The 19118-nt window shown below is 42.4% G+C and overlaps 1 protein-coding gene across 2 annotated transcripts in view; it reads left to right on the top strand.

Annotated features, from left to right (window-relative positions):
- The window catches only part of ITPR2 (inositol 1,4,5-trisphosphate receptor type 2), a 530755-nt gene that overhangs the window by 39163 nt on the left and 472474 nt on the right, over nt 1–19118 (top strand). For both annotated transcript variants that reach the window (XM_032646410.1, XM_032646411.1), the window contains exon 2: nt 7837–7907. In XM_032646410.1, coding sequence (XP_032502301.1) covers nt 7837–7907 — 71 coding nt within the window. The remainder of the gene's footprint in view (nt 1–7836; nt 7908–19118) is intronic.

Genomic DNA, 19118 nt, shown 5'->3' on the forward strand with positions numbered 1-19118 from the left:
TTTGTTCCAGTACCATATTATCTTGATTACTGTAGCTTTGTAGTATAGTCTGAAGTCAGGGAGCCTGATTCCTCCAGCTCCGTTTTTCGTTCTCAAGATTGTTTTGGCTATTCAGGGTCTTTTGTGTTTCCATACAAATTGTGAAATTTTTTGTTCTAGTTCTGTGAAAAATGCCAGTGGTAGTTTGATAGGGATTGCACTGAATCTGTAGATTGCTTTGGGTAGTAGAGTCATTTTCACAATGTTGATTCTTCCAATCCAAGAACATGGTATATCTCTCCATCTGTTTGTATCACCTTTAATCTCTTTCATCAGTGTCTTATAATTTTCTGCATACAGGTCTTTTGTCTCCTTAGGTAGGTTTATTCCTAGATATTTTATTCTTTTTGTTGCAATGGTAAATGGGAGTGTTTTCTTGATTTCACTTTCAGATTTTTCATCATTAGTGTATAGGAATGCCAGATTTTCTGTGCATTAATTTTGTTTCCTGCTACTTTACCAAATTCATTGATTAGCTCTAGTAGTTTTCTGGTAACATCTTTAGGATTCTCTATGTATAGTATCATGTCATCTGCAAACAGTGACAGTTTTACTTCTTCTTTTCCAATTTGGATTCCTTTTATTTCCTTTTCTTCTCTGATTGCTGTGGCTAAAACTTCCAAAGCTATGTTGAATAAGAGTGGTGAGAGTGGGCAAACTTGTCTTGTTCCTGATTTTAGTGGAAATGCTTTCAGTTTTTCACCATTGAGGACGACGTTGGCTGTGGGTTTGTCATCTATGGTCTTTATTATGTTGAGGAAAGTTCCCTCTGTGCCTACTTTCTGGAGGGTTTTTATCATAAATGGGTGTTGAATTTTGTCGAAAGCTTTTTGTGCATCTATTGAGATGACCATATGGTTTTTCTCCTTCAATTTGTTAATATGGTGTATCACATTGATTGATTTGCGTATATTGAAGAAACCTTGCATTCCTGGAATAAACCCCACTTGATCATGGTGTATGATCCTTTTAATGTGCTGTTGGATTCTGTTTGCTAGTAGTTTGTTGAGGATTTTTGCATCTATGTTCATCAGTGATATTGGCCTGTAGTTTTCTTTCTTTGTGACATCCTTGTCTGGTTTTGGTATCAGGGTGATGGTGGCTTCGTAGAATGAGTTTGGGAGTGTTCCTCCCTCTGCTATATTTTGGAAGAGTTTGAGAAGGATAGGTGTTAGCTCTTCTCTTAATGTTTGATAGAATTCGCCTGTGAAGCCATTTGGTCCTGGGCTTTTGTTTGTTGGAAGATTTTTAATCACAGTTTCCATTTCAGTGCTTGTGATTGGTGTGTTCATATTTTCTATTACTTACTGATTCATTCTTGGCAGGTTGTGCATTTCTAAGAATTTGTCCATTTCTTCCCAGTTGTCCATTTTATTGGCATAGAGTTGCTTGTAGTAATCTCTCATGTTCTTTTGTATTTCTGCAGTGTCAGTTGTTACTTCTCCTTTTTCATTTCTAATTCTATTGATTTGAGTCTTCTCCCTTTTTTTCTTGATGAGTCTGGCTAATGGTATATCAATTTTGTTTATCTTCTCAAAGAACCAGCTTTTAGTTTTATTGATCTTTGCTATCGTTTCCTTTATTTGTTTTTCATTTATTTCTGATCTGATCTTTATGATTTCTTTCCTTCTGCTAACTTTGGGGGTTTTTGTTCTTCTTTCTCTAATTGCTTTATGTGCAAGTTTAGGTTTTTTATTCGAGATGTTTCCTGTTTCTTAAGGTAGGATTGTATTGCTATAAACTTCCCTTTTAGAACTGCTTTTGCTGCATCCCATAGGTTTTGGTGGTTGTTTCTCCATTGTCATTTGTTTCTAGGTATGTTTTTATTTCCTCTTTGATTTCTTCAGTGATCACTTCGTTATTAAGTAGTGTATTGTGTAGCCTCTATGTGTTTGTATTTTTTACAGATCTTTTCTGGTAGTTGATATCTAGTCTCATAGCATTGTGGTCAGAAAAGATACTTGATACAATTTCAGTTGTCTTAATTTACCAAGGCTTGATTTGTGACCCAAGATATGATCTATCCTGGAGAATGTTCCATGAGCACTTGAGAAAAATGTGTATTCTGTTATTTTTGGATGGAATGTCCTATAAATATCAATTAAGTCCATCTTGTTAATGTATCATTTAAAGCTTGTGTTTCCTTATTTATTTTCATTTTGTCTGATCTGTCCATTGGTGAAAGTGGGGTGTTAAAGTTCCCTACTATGAATGTGTTACTGTTGATTTCCCCTTTTATGGCTGTTAGTGTTTGTCTTATGTTGAGGTGCTCCTATGTTGGGTGCATAAATATTTATAATTGTTATATCTTCTTCTTGGATCAATCCCTTGATCATTATGTAGTGTCCTTCTTTGTCTCTTCTAATAGTCTTTAAGTCTATTTTGTCTGATGTGAGAATTGCTACTCCAGCTGTCTTTTGGTTGCCATTTGCATGGGATATCTTTTTCCATCTCCTCACTTTCAGTCTGTATATGTCTCTAGGTCTGAAGTGGGTCTCTTGCAGACAGCATATATATGGGTCTTGTTTTTGTATCCATTCAGCCTGTCTGTGTCTTTTGGTGGGAGCATTTAATCCATTTACATTTAAGGTGATTATCGACATGTATGTTCCTATTCCCATTTTTTAAATTGTTTTGGGTTTGTTATTGTAGATCTTTTCCTTCTCTTGTGTTTCTTGCCTAGAGAAGATCCTTTAGCATTTGTTGTAAAGCTGGTTTGGTGGTGCTGAACTCTCTCAGCTTTTGCTTGTCTGTAAAGGTTTTAATTTCTCCATCAAATGTTAATGAGATCCTTGCTGGGTAGAGTAATCTTGGTTGGTTTTTCTCCTTCATCACTTTAAATATGTCCTGCCAGTCCCTTCTGGCTTGCAGAGTTTCTGCTGAAAGATCAGCTGTTAACCTTATGGGGATTCCCTTGTGTGTTATTTGTTGTTTTTCCCTTGGTGCTTTTTTTCTTTTTCTTTTTGCGGTATGTGGGCCTCTCACGGCTGTGGCCTCTCCCGCCGCAGAGCACAGGTTCCAGACGCACAGGCCCAGCGGCCACGGCTCACGGGCCCGGCTGCTCTGCGGCATGTGGGATCCTCCCGGACTGGGGCACGAACCTGCGTCCCCTGCATCGGCAGGCGGACTCCCAACCACTGCGCCACCAGTGAAGCCCCCTTGCTGCTATTAATATGTTTTCTTTGTATTTAATTTTTGACAGTTTGATTAATATGTGTCCTGGCGTGTTTCTCCTTGGATTTATCCTGTATGGGACTCTCTGTGCTTCCTGGACTTGATTAAATATTTCCTTTCCCATATTAGGGAAGTTTTCAACTATAATCTCTTCAAATATCTTCTCAGTCCCTTTCTTTTTCTCTTCTTCTTCTGGAACCCCTATAATTCGAATGTTGATGCATTTAGTGTTGTCCCAGAGGTCTCTGAGATTGTCCTCAGTTCTTTTCATTCTTTTTTCTTTATTCTGCTCTGCAGTAGTTATTTCCACTATTTTATCTTCCAGGTCACTTATCCGTTCTTCTGCCTCAGTTATTCTGCTATTGATCCCTTCTAGAGTATTTTTAATTTCATTTATTGTGTTCATCGTTGCTTGTTTCATCTTTAGTTCTTCTAGGTCCTTGTTAAATGTTTCTTGCATTTTCTCTATTCTGTTTCCACGATTTTGGATCATCTTTACTATCATTATTCTGAATTCTTTTTCAGGTAGACTGCCTATTTCCTCTTCATTTGTTAGGTCTGGTGGGTTTTTATCTTGCTCCTTCATCTGCTGTGTGTTTCTCTGTCTTCTCATTTTGTTTATCTTACTGTGTTTGGGGTCTCCTTTTTGCAGGCTGCAGGTTGTTTTTGGTGTCTGTCGCCAGTGGCTAAAGTTGGTTCTTTGGGTTGTGTAGGCTTCCTGGTGGAGGGGACTTGTGCCTGTGTTCTGGTGGTTGAGGCTGGATCTTGTCTTTCTGGTGGGCAGGTCCACGTCTGGTGGTGTGTTTTGGGGTGTCTGAGGACTTAGTATGATGTTAGGCAGCCTCTCTGCTAATGGGTGGGGTCGTGTTCCTGTCTTGCTAGTCGTTTGGCATAGGATGTCCTGCACTGTGGCTTTCTGGTCGTTGAGTTAAGCTGGGTGTTGGTGTTGAGATGGAGATCTCTGGGAGATTTTCGCCATTTGATATTACGTGGAGCTGGGAGGTCTCTTGTGGACCAGTGTCTGAAGTTGGCTCTCCCATCTCAGAGGCACAGCACTGACTCCTGGCTGCAGCACCAAGAACCTTTCATCCACATGGCTCAGAATAAAAGGGAGAAGAAGTAGAAAGAAAGAAAGAGGATAAAAGAAAAGAAAGTATAGTAAGATAAAATAAAGTTATTAAAATAAAAAATAATTATTAAGAAAAAATTGTTTTAGAAAAGTAAAAACAAAATAAACCAAAAAACGGACGGATAGAACCCTAGGACAAATGGTGAAAGCAAAGCTATACAGACAAAATCTCACACAGAAGCATACACATACACACTCACAAAAAGAGGAAAAGGGGAAAAAATCATAAATCTTGCTCTCAAAGTCCACCTCCTCAATTTGGGATGATTCGTTGTCTATTCAGGTATTCCACAGATGCAGGTACATCAAGTTGATTGTGGAGCTTTAATCCGCTGCTCCTGAGGCTGTTGGGAGAGATTTCCCTTTCTCTTCTTTGTTCTCACAGCTCCCGGGGTTCAGCTTTGGATTTGGCCCTGCCTTTGCGTGTAGGTCGCCGGAGGGCGTCTGTTCTTCACTCAGATAGGACGGGGTTAAAGGAGCCGCTGATTCGTGGGCTCCGGCTCACTCAGGCCGGGGGCGGGGGGGGGGGGGAGGGAGGGGCACTGCGTGCGGGGCGGGCCTGCGGCGGCAGAGGCCAGCGGGACGATGCACCAGCCTGTGGCGCGCCGCGCGTTCTCCCGGAGGAGTTGACCCTGGATCCCGGGACCCTGGCAGTGGCGGCCTGCACAGGCTCCCCGGAAGGGAGGTGTGGATAGTGACCTGTGCTCTCACACAGGCTTCTTGGTGGCGGCAGCAGCAGCATTAGCGTCTCATGCCCGTCTCTGGGGTCCGTGCTGATGGCCGCGGCTCGCACGCGTCTCTGGAGCTCCTTTAAGCAGCGCTCTTAATCCGCTCTCCTCGCGCACCAGGAAACAAAGAGGGAAGAAAAAGTTTCTTGTCTCTTCAGCAGGTCCAGACTTTTCCCCGGACTCCCTCCCGGCTAGCCGTGGTGCACTAACCCCCTGCAGGCTGTGTTCACGCGTCCAACCCCAGTCCTCTCCCTGCCCTCCGACCGAAGACCGAGCCTCAGCTCCCGCTCCAGCGGGTGAGCAGACAAGCCTCTCGGGCTGGTGAGTGCCGGTCGGCACCGATCCTCTGTGTGGGCATCTCTCGTCACTTTGCCCTCCGCACCCCTGTTTTTTTTTTTGTTTTTTGATTATTATGTTTTGAATTCTTAACGTGTCCTAACTAATTAGAAAAGCTGACCTTTCCCTCACAGCATTTTTAAAAATTTAAATATTACGTTTTGACGTTCTCAGGACTCTGAGGCTTTCACGTTCAGTGTTACAGCCTCATCGGATATTGTGGAGGTTTGGGTTTGCTTTCTCTTGACCCAATGTGACTTCCTGTTTCTAAGAAAACAATTTTTTTTTTTTTTTTTTTATTTAATTTTTTTAAATCCCTTATGGGGTCTCTTTGCCCCTACTGCTATGTCCCCTTACACATATTCCACGTGACCATCCAAGTGCCAGAACCTAGCTATACCATCTGCCTTCTGCTTCTTAAGCACGTATTTCTAAATACACTTAATATGCTACTCAACAGCTCTCCAAACCCAAATCCTGTTCCTGTGCTCTTTTTTTTTTTTTTTTTTTTTTTGGCGGTACGTGGGCCTCTCACTGCAGTGGCTTCTCCTGTTGCGGAGCACAGGCTCCGGATGTGCAGGCTTAGCGGCCATGGCTCACGGGCCCAGCTGCTCCGCGGCATGTGGGATCTTCCCGGACCGGGGCACGAACCCGTGTCCCCTGCATTGGCAGGCGGACTCCCAACCACTGCGCCACCAGGGAAGCCCCTAAGAAAACAATTTTAAAGACTCTTAAAAGGAATTTCTTGCATGCTTGGCAGCTCCTGTAAAAGCACATTTTAGTAAGCCAGTGTGAATGAAGTATATTAAAAAAATAAAAGAAAGAAGCATATTGCTTGATCAAATTAGCATTTTTTTGTGTGTGGAAATTGGATCTCATAGAAAAATCCAGTGATTTAGGAAGTGGATGCTTTTGTAACCCAAGAACTAAAAGTTTCATCTTGATTTGTGTAATCATCCTAGTTCAAGGGGGCATTTGGTCACGAATGCTGGAGTTAATGCATACTAGTGAGTCCGATTAATATGTTTTTTTTTTTTTAAAAACAAAGTCACAACTGGGGCATCTCTCTTCAAACGAGCTCACAAATTTGGAACTAATTCACATGCATTGTCACAATATTCTGGAGAAAACCCCAGTTACTTCCATCACTTAATCAATGGAAAAAATGAACATTAGTGAGTCTTTTGCTAGTCAGATATTACTCTGAGCAGGAGATTCACGCCTCCTGGCTGTCAGGTCAGCGATTCAGCTTCTCCGGGAATTGTCCTGGAAATTGGCTTCTCGTGAATATTTTAATAGGGGTACGTTTTTGTAACTAGATAGGTACTTTATTCATTTGAGTAATGTTTGCTGAGTACTCACTATGTGTAGGCACCTTTCTAGAGGCAGACAGTATGGTGAGGAATAAGGCAGGGAACGTCCCTGATTTTATTTATCTTTTAAGCACTTGTATAAGGGCTTACTCTATGCCAGAAACTGTACTAGGTACTTTACAGATGTTACATCATTTAATCTTCCTAACAATGCTGTGGGGTGGGTACTCTTATCCTTGTTTTGCAGGTGTAAAGAAGGAGGCTCAAAGTCACCTGGCTGGAAAGTGACCGAGCCAGGGTTGAACACAGGAGGAGAGCTCTTTACCACACTGTGTGGTCATTCTGTAAGCCTGATCTCATAAGCTTACACATTCCTTATAAAAGAAAAACAAAACAACACACACGCACACACGCAAGAACATAAAACCTATGGGCAGGGCTTCCGTGGTGGCGCAGTGGTTGAGAGTCCGCCTGCCGATGCAGGGGACGCGGGTTCGTGCCTCGGTCCGGGAAGATCCCACATGCCGCGGAGCGGCTGGGCCCGTGAGCCATGGCCGCTGAGCCTGTGCGTCCGGAGACTGTGCTCCGCAATGGGAGAAGCCACAACAGTGAGAGGCCCGCGTACGGCAAAACAAAAACAAAAACCTATGAGCAGTCTGACCACTGTTAATGTTTTGGTGCCTCTGTTCCAATCCTCATCATATGTGTCTGTGTAGAGGGGTGTGTGTGTGTGTGTGTGTGTGTGTGTGTGTTTAAATGTATACAATACCTTATTGATTGGTTCCCACTTATTTTCACAACATATTATACATGTTTTGCAGGCCAGTGCATTTAAAGAATAGAATTGTAACTAGCTCTACAGTGTTCCGTGGTTTGTCTATATCATGATTTCTCTAACCAGTTTCCTACCACTTAACAATGTTTCTTAATTTTGTGTTTCATAAACCCTGCTTTAATTCATGTCCTCGTAACCAAATCCTTTTACAAATCCATGACTCTTCAAACCTTTCTGAGTGAAGAATGGTATTAAAACTGTAAATATTTATGCAGTATCCACGTGCAGTCAGCGCTTTGTGAATATGACGATGTCAACATGTGAACATGCTTTTCCTTCCAGGCTAGTGGATGACAGATGTGTGGTGCACCCAGAGGCGGGGGACCTCGCCAACCCTCCCAAGAAGTTCCGAGGTAAGAAAGAGATGCTTACTTTATATTATGTGAACCAACTGGGGATACTTTTGTGTCTTAAAATAAGGAATGTTAGAACTTTATTCAGTGTGAAACTTTCAAACAGAAATATGTCCACTGAAAATTCTTTCAAAAATATCCCCATCATTTTTCTTCTTTTACACGTTGAAGGGTTGATACTGAAAGAATAGTTTCAAGTTTTGTTTTGCTGGACAATAGTCTGTGTGTTGCAAGGAAATCTGGGTAATTAACTGTGAGAGGCCACTTTTCAAACCAGTAAATACAGCCGAATGATATGTGTTTATATATTTCCGTGTGAGTTGTACTATAAATGTTAGTGTTTCATTATCAACTCTTTAATTTATCTTTGTAAAATCTCCAGGATGGTGACGCTGACGTGTTAGCTTAGCTTTTAAAATGTCACTTTGGTTGGTATCTAATAACTGCCAATTGTCTTAGAACTCCCTCGTAGGTATAATTTTAGAGACAGTGTCATACTATCAACTGAGAAATTGTTCCTAGTAGGAGACTGATTATAACTGTTACAAGAGAAGGATTAATGGAATTTGCAGAGAATCATAGACAACTAAAACCAGTAATTAAGAGCTTGTGCAAATCAATTTCATAGTTTTTGTATACTTATAATAATAATTTAAAAACAGCATTCATTTTGAACATACTGTGTAAGCATTCCTCCTCACAACGATGAAAAGCAGGTTTAATAAGGGATACAGATCTAGAGAGAGAGTCAAAGGGATTTGCTAGAGCCCCAGACCCAACTCAGGATGTGCTCTCCCTGCAGTGGGGAAGGGAGATGCCTAATGTTTGGTACATGTTTCCCATGTTTCACTTTCTGTGATAGACACTTTCTACACAGTTCTTATAATAATATGCAAGAATATTGCATTTTCATCTTGCAGAGAGAGTGATGAGGACAGTAAATGTCCTTTGAGTGGAATTGGTCACTTAAAAAAAAAAAAATTAATTAATTAATTAATTTTTGGCTGTGTTGGGTCTTTGTTGCTGCACGTGGGCTTTCTCTAGTTGCAGCAAACGGGGGCTACTTTTCGTTGCGGTACATAAGCTTCTCATTGCGGTGGCCTCTCGTTGCAGAGCACGGGCTCTAGGTGCACGGGCTTCAGTAGTTGTGGCGTGCGGGCTCAGTAGTTGTGGCTCATGGGCTCTAGAGCACAGGCTCAGTAGTTGTGGCGCATGGACTTAGTTGCTCTGCAGCATGTGGGATCTTCCCGGACCAGGGCTCAAACCCGTGTCCCCTGCACTGGCAGGTGGATTCTTAACCACTGCACCACGAGGGAAGTCCCGAAATTGGTCACTTTGAATAAGTGATCCAGATGTCTCCCCAGGTGGAGAAATTAGCAGAAAGAAGGCTGTGGGAGATATACACCACCCATTAGAAGCACCCATAACAGTGCTCAGTGGGGACACTCCCCCAGCCCTGGGCACGTGAGGTGTTCTCAACTATACACAGTTCCCACCGAGGATGGACTCACAGTAGAACTACATGAAGGAGAGTCAGCAGTTGTGGCAAACAAGATGCGAAGTGCTCCGGGACACCTTGCCAGACACTGTGCAGTAAGTGTGTGGAAATGATTTCAGAGACAGAAGAGGCTAGAGGAGCCTAATGGAAGAATGGGCAATATGAAAAGGAAGATACAGGTTCTAAAGAGCATGAACTAGCTATTATATAAAAATGAGGAGACAGTGTTATAGAAAAGAGAGCTGAGGAAATTACCCAGAATGCAGTGCAGAGGAAAGTTTGAACAAGTCATTAAAAGCTTGGAGGAGGGACTGAGAAGATCCAGCAGCATCTAATCGAATTCTAGAAGGAGAGGCTGGAGCGCATGAGAATGAGGCAACATGTAAAGAGATATGGGCGAGAACCTTCCTAAATTGTAGAAAACCACTGTTCCTCAGGTGGAAGAGACACACTGAGTTCAGAGTAGGGATGATAAGCAAATCGAGATCCACAGACACTTCTTTGTGAACTGTAGGATGATAAAGATAAAAAGTTTTAAAAGCGAACTAGGACAACAAATCAGCATTTGTAACAGAAAAAAGCTTGGGGTCCGGGTTTTAACTGCACTTTCTCTGGCTGTGTCATCTTAAGTAGGTCACCCAGCCACTTAGCGTCTCAGAGGACAGCTGTCATTGGCTGCTGAGATCAGGGCTGTATAAAAACAAGAATAATCTTACCACACAAGGCTTTGCGAGGCTTGGAATCTTTCCAGAGAATAAATGTAAAAGTGTTTTAAGTCATTATACAAACCGTAGCTAACTTATAATAGGCATAATGTATTTCCTTTAAACATATTTGACTCTGCTCTTGCATTATAACCTCTTCAAGGGGAAGATTTTATTTATTTATTTTTTGTGTGTGTTTCCCAGGCACAGAGGTTTGCCCATAGTAGACATCCAAAAAGAAAAAAAAAAAAAAGCCATTAGATGCTTGTGGGTGGGAGACCCAAACTTTCCCTGGGATCATGTGAAACAACTTGGTTCCCAGGGGTGCTTCACGCTTCACGGCCACGAGCTTGGGTAGCCTTATTCCTCTCTGTCAGTCAGGGGAGGTTAATCTGTCAAAGATAAACCTTCAGGTTTTGTGGCTGCCTTTTTTTTTTTAGATATTTTACTGTATCTGAGGGAACTCTGCGGTAACAGCTCTGTACCCAGTAGGTAATAATACACAGATACTTGGTGTCATATGATTCAGCGGGCACTGGTTCAAAGTATGAATCACTCAGGTGCTCCGTCTGCCCCTGGAAGGCTGGCTTTTCCTGTAATCTAATACTTTAGGTCATTGTCCTTGCTAGTTTGCTCTCATTTTCTACCTCTAGTTTAAGACTAAGCCATTTGTCTCACTCCACTCACCATTGGAGAAGGAGGGTATTTTCCAGTTGGAGATTCAAGGTTCCCTTTTGTCTTAAAGCTCCGACTCTTCTCTGGTTCTTGGAAGCCCATCCTGACGGAGCCCCGGAGGAGGGTTCCCTGAGATGGGCTTGTCTCTGCCCTGACCTTCACACTGCACGGCAGCCATAAGCAAACCTCGTTTTCCCAAATGCTGTATCCTTTCTCATACCTTGTGTTTTTGCAGCTTCACTCTTCTCTTCCTGAGTGTATTTCTCCTGTTCCCTTTGGCTGTAAAAGCCATCACTTTTTCATAGATTTGCCTTCCAAGATCACCGCTCCTGCATTTCCAGACTCCTCTGCTAGGTTTCCAGAGCACCCTCCTTTCTTGTTACTTTTCAGCTAATGTGGAGAAGCTATAGTGTATCAGAAACTATCGTTCAGCGGCACCTCGGTCCCTCTTGCCTTAGCCAAATGATGTTCTGAAATTAATTTGAAAAGATTTTTAGTTTTCATACTCACTTTATGATTTGTTCAAGTGAATCATACAATCTTAGAGCTTTAGCCAATTAAAAGTAAATCTAGTACAGTTCCCCACTTTTTTGAATGAGGAGCCGGAGTTTGAAAGAGGCTAACCTGTCTCCTCAATACACAGAATCGTACGAGAAGTGCTCCTTTGACCGTGTCACACTGCCTCTCGTGAACAGAGGAAGTGAAGTTTTAACAAACAAACAACTTCCCAAGGGTTATTTAAAACCTGGCGGATGGAGAGCTATTTTCAGTAGAAACCACCCAAACGGAATAGTATTAACCGAAGCACATTGGCTTTCTCTTAAGTGAGTGCAAAATTCTTTTCATGATCAAATATTCTCTCATTTTTAAAGATCAACTTTAGGGCTTCCCTGGTGGCGCAGTGATTGAGAGTCCGCCTGCCAATGCAGGGGACACGGGTTCGTGCCCTGGTCCGGGAGGATCCCACATGCCGCGGAGTGGCTGGGCCTGTGAGCCATGGCCGCTGAGCCTGTGCGTCCGGAGCCTGTGCTCCGCAGCGGGAGAGGCCACAACAGTGAGAGGCCCGCGTACCACAAAAAAAAAAAAGATCAACTTTAAACTTTGGAATACATTTTTATTTATTTATAAATATTTATTTATTTAATTTATTTATTGTGGCTGCGCTGGGTCTTATTTGAGGCATGCGGGCTTCTTAGTTGTGGCATGCATGTGGGATCTAGTTTCCCGACCAGGGATCGAACCTAGGCCCCCTGCATTGGGAGTGTGCAGTCTTACCCACTGGACCACCAGGGAGGTCCCTGGAATACAGTTAGATGTAAGAGGAGTCGTAAAGGTAGTATAGAGACTTCCCTTCCATCCAGTTTCCCCTGTGTTAGCATCTTACATAACCATGGTACATTTGTCAAAACCAAGAAATTACCATTTGTACATTCCTATTGACTAAATTCCAGGCTTCCTTCACATGTTACCAGTTTTCCATTGTCCTTTCCCCATCATCCCATCCAGGATCCCACGCGCCGTTAGTCATCATGGCTCCTTAGTCTCCTCTGGCCTGTGGCACTTTCTTAGTCTTTCCTTGTTTTTTTTTATGACCTTGATACTTTCGAAGGGTACTGGCCAGGTATTTTGTAGAATGTCCCTTGGTTTCGGTCTGTCTGATGTTTTTGTCATGATTAGAGGGGGCTTAGGTTTTGAGAAGGAATGGCACTTAGGTTAACTGCCCTTCTCCTTGCCTTGTACAGGGGCACATATTATCAACACGATTCATCACTGGTCCTGTTTTTTGATATACAATTTAACCCTCTTCCCCCACACTAAATTATAGCAGTTATTTTTGTTGACTTTATATTTTCATTTTTCTTTTTTTTCTCCTTGTTCTTTTATGCACGTACGTCTCCCCCTGTTCTCTAGAAAACCCTGGTGTAGATTTTTCCAAAAGTTTGTGTGTATTAATACGTGTGCATTTTCTATTAGGAGGAGAAACTGATCTAAATCAAAACAAGGGAGGTTTGTGTGTCCTTTTATTACCATCAGGGTGATAAAACTCAGAAGTAATGCAGAACCCCGGGGGCCACTCCCCAGGAGGGCTGAGGAAAGCGGAGACAGCTCCTTTTCTTGGTTGATTAGATAGTTCACAGCCTTGGGCCATTTGGTCTTGCAATTTCCAACTCTGAGACTCTGTGGTCATTTGACACATGACTGTTTCCTAATCCGCTAACCCTACCAAGTGGCTGCTTCTGGAAAGCAAAAAGTCATTCTGAGGCAACAAGTTAGAATGCTTCAGGAGCTAAAACAGGGTCTTTCTCTGCTGTGCGGTGCCACATGAAAGCAGGTAGTGAGTTTCAGGGACTTGGGAGAACACTGACAAGACCATTTCTTTAACTCAGTTCCTTCTCTGCATATAATTCCGGGAAGTTGTCTTGAAGGCTGGCACTCTTACCTTTTGGCTCTACTCATGGAGGTTATACGCTTAAAAGCATCTGTGAAAAAGCCATCCAGCTAGGTAGTAGCTTCGACTTTTTATGTAGTTGAACATGTCAGTCTTGTCTAGCACAGTAGTCCTCTGGTATGAGGCAATTATAAATACTTCCTCTAACAGCTTAACAATTGCTTTATTGTATTTCTTCAGATTTGATGTTAGTGTAAATTTTTTGGGATGAAGACTGAAACTGTTTCAGATTTGAAGTTACTACCATTTATCGAGCATTTAATACATGCTACACTGGGCTCAGGGCTTCCTGTGCATTAATGTTTAGTCATCACAATAACCCTATAAAGTAGAAATTGTTGCTATCCCAATTTTGCAGTTGGACAGTTCAGTATAAAGAAAGTATACAACCGTTTTAAGGTCGCTGAGCTTATTAGTGGTAGAACTGGGAGTCAAAACAAGTTTGTCTGACTCCAGAGCTGTTTGTTTTTAACCACTATACCATACTGTCTATTGAATAATGCCCTCCGGTAAGTTCTACCTGTTGGTCCAGTAAAGCCACATAAATTCCATCTAATCCCTCTTCCACACAGTGGAGCTTTAAGTATTTATTTAGAACGATTATATTCCTGTAGATCTTTTTCGTCTACGGTCTTAATTTAAAAAAATTCTTTCACCTGTTGCCAGCTACAGATTCTTCAGTGATTTCTCTAGTCTTCATCACACTGCTGTGTTTGGTTTCTGGTTAGGCTCCTGTTTGTCAAATTAATTCTTAGCGGTGTAGAAAGAACTGAACATGGTACATTTGGGTGCAGTCTGATGAGACTCTCCCTCTTTTTTGGATGCCACACTTGCAGCCCAAGAGTCCTGAGTAGGACTCCCTAACTCACCTGCAACTGTTAGTCAACCCAGACTCCTGAGGCTTTTTCATTCGCATCTCTGGACCCTTGTTTCCCTCCTCCTGTGCTGCATAATTGGTATTTTGGAACCAAGTGGAGAATTGGCTACTTTCATCTTTTTAGCATTGGTCATTGTTCTAACCTGCCAAGCTTCCTCTTTCTCTCTTTTTCGATCTTAACTCTCATCCACGTTATTTATTCAAATGCCCAGCCTCATGACATCTTGAAATTTAAGTGGATAAAAGGGATATATGTGGGCTTCCCTGGTGGCATAGTGATTGAGGGTCCGCCTGCCGATGCAGGGGACACGGGTTCGTGGCCCGGTCTGGGAGGATCCCACATGCCGTGGAGCAGCTGGGCTCGTGAGCCATGGCCGCTGAGCCTGCGCGTCCGGAGCCTGTGCTCCGCAACGGGAGAGGCCGCAGCAGTGAGAGGCCCGCGTACCGCAAAAAAAAAAAAAAAAAAAAAAAAAAAAGGGATATATATGATACTCTCCTTTCATGTGTTCTTCTAGTGTGATTGGATATATCTGAAGAGAAATAGATTAGGACTGTGTTAGTTGGAGCATCTACACATTCGACCCTGGAAGATGCGGATGGAGGGAATTACCTTGGGAGGTGGTCCTGGGAAGCGTGAGTGAGGGAGTGAAGGAGAGTCAGCCTCATGGAATGAAAGTCAGTAAAGTGTGAATGAGGCCCGCCACTGTGGCAGCTGGAACTCAGTCCTGCAGGGCCCTCGGAGAAACCAGGAGGAACGTGCTTCAGAATCTCCTACCCAAGGGCGGAAAGGCTGGGACCAGCTTCCATCCTCTGTGGGTTGAGTCGTCACCCCCTCCCACACAGACATCTGGATTGCTGCTGCTTGCAGCTGAGCAAGTTCTTCAAGTGTCAGGGAAGCCCTCATGAGGACAAGAGGAGAGATGCGGGAGCTCGAGCTTGGAACCTGCCCACAGGCTGAGATCCACTGTGGTGTCAGTGAACTTGGGCCTGAGGACGCGGTCACAGTGCTGTGCGTGCTCAGAATTTGCACTCGTTTCTTTAGTTGAAAGACCTGCAATTAGACTGCCAAGTGTTTGAGGGCAAGACTACGTTCTGTTGAATTCCCAAGATCAAGAACAGTGTTTTCAGTATCACTGGGGCTGACTTAATTTTTGTTGAATTAATAAATAAATGTTTTTCTAGAAAAAAATTATAATTCTTAAAGGCAATATAATTTCAGTTTTTTTGTCACATGCTTTTTTTGGAGGTCTTAATACTACCCAGCATGTAACATAGTTGTTAGCTGATTACTTCATTTATGAGAAAGCAATGTATAGACCTGTTATAGTATTACAGTTTTGTATTCCGGGTGTCTAAATTTCAGCTCATTGGTGTAAAATGTGCATTCTGACATATAAATCTGTAGTGTGAATAGCAGAAGAGGAGAACTTCTACATGCGTTAAGTGAAGTTCTTTTAGGTTGTAGTGTTTTGTGGTTTGCTGCTACTCAGAGAAGTTTAGAAAATTGCAGTGGATTTCCAAGCCAGAAGTTACAAAATTTATTAACAAATGTCTTTAAAACTCTCCGGTTCAATGTTACTGTTGTGTTGATTCTGTGTACTTGTGGTAATCATATTAAGAACCTTCCACAGCTTATTATTAAACTCTTAAGTGGCAGTGGAAATGGGGTAATAAGTTTATTCTTTTCAGTGAGGTTTCAGAGAAGGCCCAAAGGATGAAATGGAAAGAGATTGCTTTGCTTCTTTCCTTCTTCTGTTGAAGCTAGTCAGGGTTGTAAAAGGGCTCGTACTTTAAAATACCTTAGTCTCTATTGGAGGAGGTTTGCTGTGGTTATGAATGGTCAAATAAGACTACTTTGGAAATCTAATCAACTGCTGTTTAGGGCTGCCCTCATACAATTAATTGAATATCTAAAATATATATGTGCTGTATGAACTTTGATTGATTTGTGGCTTTGACTTGTGAAGTTTAATGTTCTCCTTGAAGAGTGAAAAGTAATGGGCAGAAAATTAACACTTGTGATGTACGTGGTTTAGTGGTGTTAGAACAACTCCCTTGCTTACTGATCGTGTATCCACGGGCCAATTTTCCTGAACTGGGGGCTCGTGTGTTAAAATCTCCCTTCTAATATTGTGTATGAAATTAAATATGTGTCTAAATTTTTTGCAAGTACTGAACAAATGCCTTTTGTCTGTGAACACTTTAACTTCATAACCAAGATGGCTCTTTCTAAGAATAGAAAGTCCTAAATATTGGAATTCTTAACTTTGAGTGCTTTTGATGGCCTTTATCCATGTTACCTTACTTAATTCTTAATAGCCCCATTTTACAGATTTGGAAACCACACTGTAGAGAAGTAAAGTTAACATGCTCAAGGTCTCACAGCTGGTAGGTGGCGAGGCAGGCTTATTTGAAGCTTGTGTTTTCACACTGCAAGATCTTGATAAATTTAGTAGAGATTTATTGGTTATCCACTCCGTGCAGTGCAGTGTGTGAACTAGTTACTAAGGTTCAAATGAATCAGAAACGAATGCAGCTCTCAAGGAATTTATAATCTACTGAGGGAGATAAGATATGTTTATAAATAATTGCAACCCAAGGTAGACAATGATAAGGGCTAAATAAAAAGTTGTGGTAAAGGTATGGTGGGAGGATGGAGATTTTAATTTCCTGTTTTGAGAGATGAGAAAAGCTTCTTAATTAAGATAGCAATTGACCTGTAACTTGAAAGATTGGTGCTTGCAGGGAAGGGACATCTAGGCTTTTCAGGCCTAGTATTCACCTTTTCATGAAAGTAGCTCCTAGGGTAATGATTGGTACGCAGAGTTAAATTGCATTTCCCTTTTAAACAGTAACAGAATGTTTGGTAGTTTTTCAAGTACAATACTGAGATGAAAGTGCCAAGCCATTACCCCAATAAGTTTGGTCTTCTGCAGGAGATAGACAAGTAAAGCAACGATAACTAAATGTGACCAGGGCTACTCTGTTACCACTGAGGCTAATCACTGACATTTATTTAGTCCTTACTATATGTCAGGTGATGTCTGCAATGCTTTCCATTCTATTAATCCATTTAATCCTTATGCAACCCTAAGTGGTATTTTTTTTTTTTTTTTTTCGCGGTACGCGGGCCTCTCACTGTCGTGGCCTCTCCTGCTGCGGAGCACAGGCTCCGGACGCGCAGGCTCAGCGGCCATGGCTCACGGGCCCAGCCGCTCCGCGGCATGCGGGATCTTCCCGGACCGGGGCATGAACCCGTGTCCCCTGCACCGGCAGGCAGACTCTCAACCACTGCGCCACCAGGGAAGCCCAGTGGTATGTATTTTTATTAAGATATTATTATTAGCTGCATGTGCTAGATAAGGCGCTGTAACAGAACTAAAGCAACAACAACAAGAACCAATGGCTTCTATAAGATGGAAGTATATTTCACTTAATAGCGCCTAGATGAGTAATCCGGAGCCATCTTGCCACTCTACTCTCTTCAACACGTGGCTTCCAAAGTTGCTTCAGTAGTTACTACTTCTCAGTCAGTAGAAAGGGAGCAAGGGGAATCCAGAGCAAGTAGCTTCTTCTTTAAGGAGGACTTCTGGAATTGCATATATTACTCCTACTCATATGTCATAGTCACATAGTATATTGGGTTGAATGGCTGTCTGCCGAAAGATAAGTCCATGTCCTAACACCTAGACGCTGTGAATGTTACTTTCAGAGGAAAAAGAGACTTTGCAAATGTAACTAAGTTAAGGATCTTGAAAGGAGATCACCCTTGATTACCCAGGTGGGCCCCAAATCCAATGACAAATGACCTTATAAGAGACAAAAGAGGGGGAGACACATACATAGGAGAGACCTTGTGAAGACAGAGACAGAGAATGGAGTTATGTGGCCACAAGCCAAGGAACACCAGGAGCCACCAGAAGCTGGAAGAGGCAAGAGAGGATTCTTTCCTAGAGCCTTCAGAGGGAACACGGCCCTGCCGACACCTTGACTTTGGACTTCGGTCTTTGAGAACTACAGGAGAATAAATGTCTGTTGTTTTAAGCCACCAAGTTTGGTGATTTGTTACGGCAGCCACGGGAAACTCATACACATAGTTACATCTGCTGCAAGGAGGCTGAGGAATGTGATTGTTAGTGGGCTGGCCATGTGCCTACCTAGAATTCAGGAGTTCTGTCATCTAAAGGAAGAAGAGAATGGATACTGGAGGGTGGAGGGAAGGGTAACATTCTCTGCCACATCCCATTCTATTGAGGAAATTGAGGTACAATACAATGAAGTTAAGTAACTTGACCAAGGTCATATAACTAGTAAGAAGCAAAGGATTGGTTGAAATTCAGACACTTAACCACTAATTATACTGTCTTAAGTCCCAAAGGGCTGTGGAAGTAAGAGAAGAGGATTATAATTGCCTTGGGAGTTTAGAGGAAGCGTGGAGGTGAGCTGGAGCTATGGAAGAATGGGCAGTTGTTAATCCAGTGGAAAGGAGAGGGTTGGGGAGAAATAGGCACAGGGGTGTGGAGTAGCATGACCCATTTGTGGTTGTGGCTTTTAGGAATGTTAAAAGCTGAGGAGAATGTGGAAGAGTGGCAGAGGTGAGCTTGGAGGAGAGTCCAGATGCCCAATGGTCTTGTATGCTGAGGCAGTTAATTTTTATGTCAAAGATAGTGGAGCACAATTAAAGACTTTTAAGCTGGGCTATGACATGATCAGAATTGAAATTTTGAAAGGCGATTTTCTTATATGGAGAGACGGAAAATGTAGGATGGGATGTCAACTAAGAGACTGTTAAAAAAGTTCAGAATATGATAAGGGACTAAGTAGCTAGAAATTTAACTATATTAGGAATTGATGACTACTTGTATGTGGGAGTGTGGTGGAAGGTCGAGGTGAGGGAGAGGACGCATCCTAGAATTCCCCCAGGTGTCGGATTTGGGCAATGTGGTAGGTATTAGTAGCACTTATTGAGATATGGAATATAAAACAAGCTACTTGATAGGGGAGGATA

This window comes from Phocoena sinus, chromosome 10 (genome assembly GCF_008692025.1).
Source record: "Phocoena sinus isolate mPhoSin1 chromosome 10, mPhoSin1.pri, whole genome shotgun sequence".
Taxonomy (NCBI): Eukaryota; Metazoa; Chordata; class Mammalia; order Artiodactyla; family Phocoenidae; genus Phocoena; species Phocoena sinus.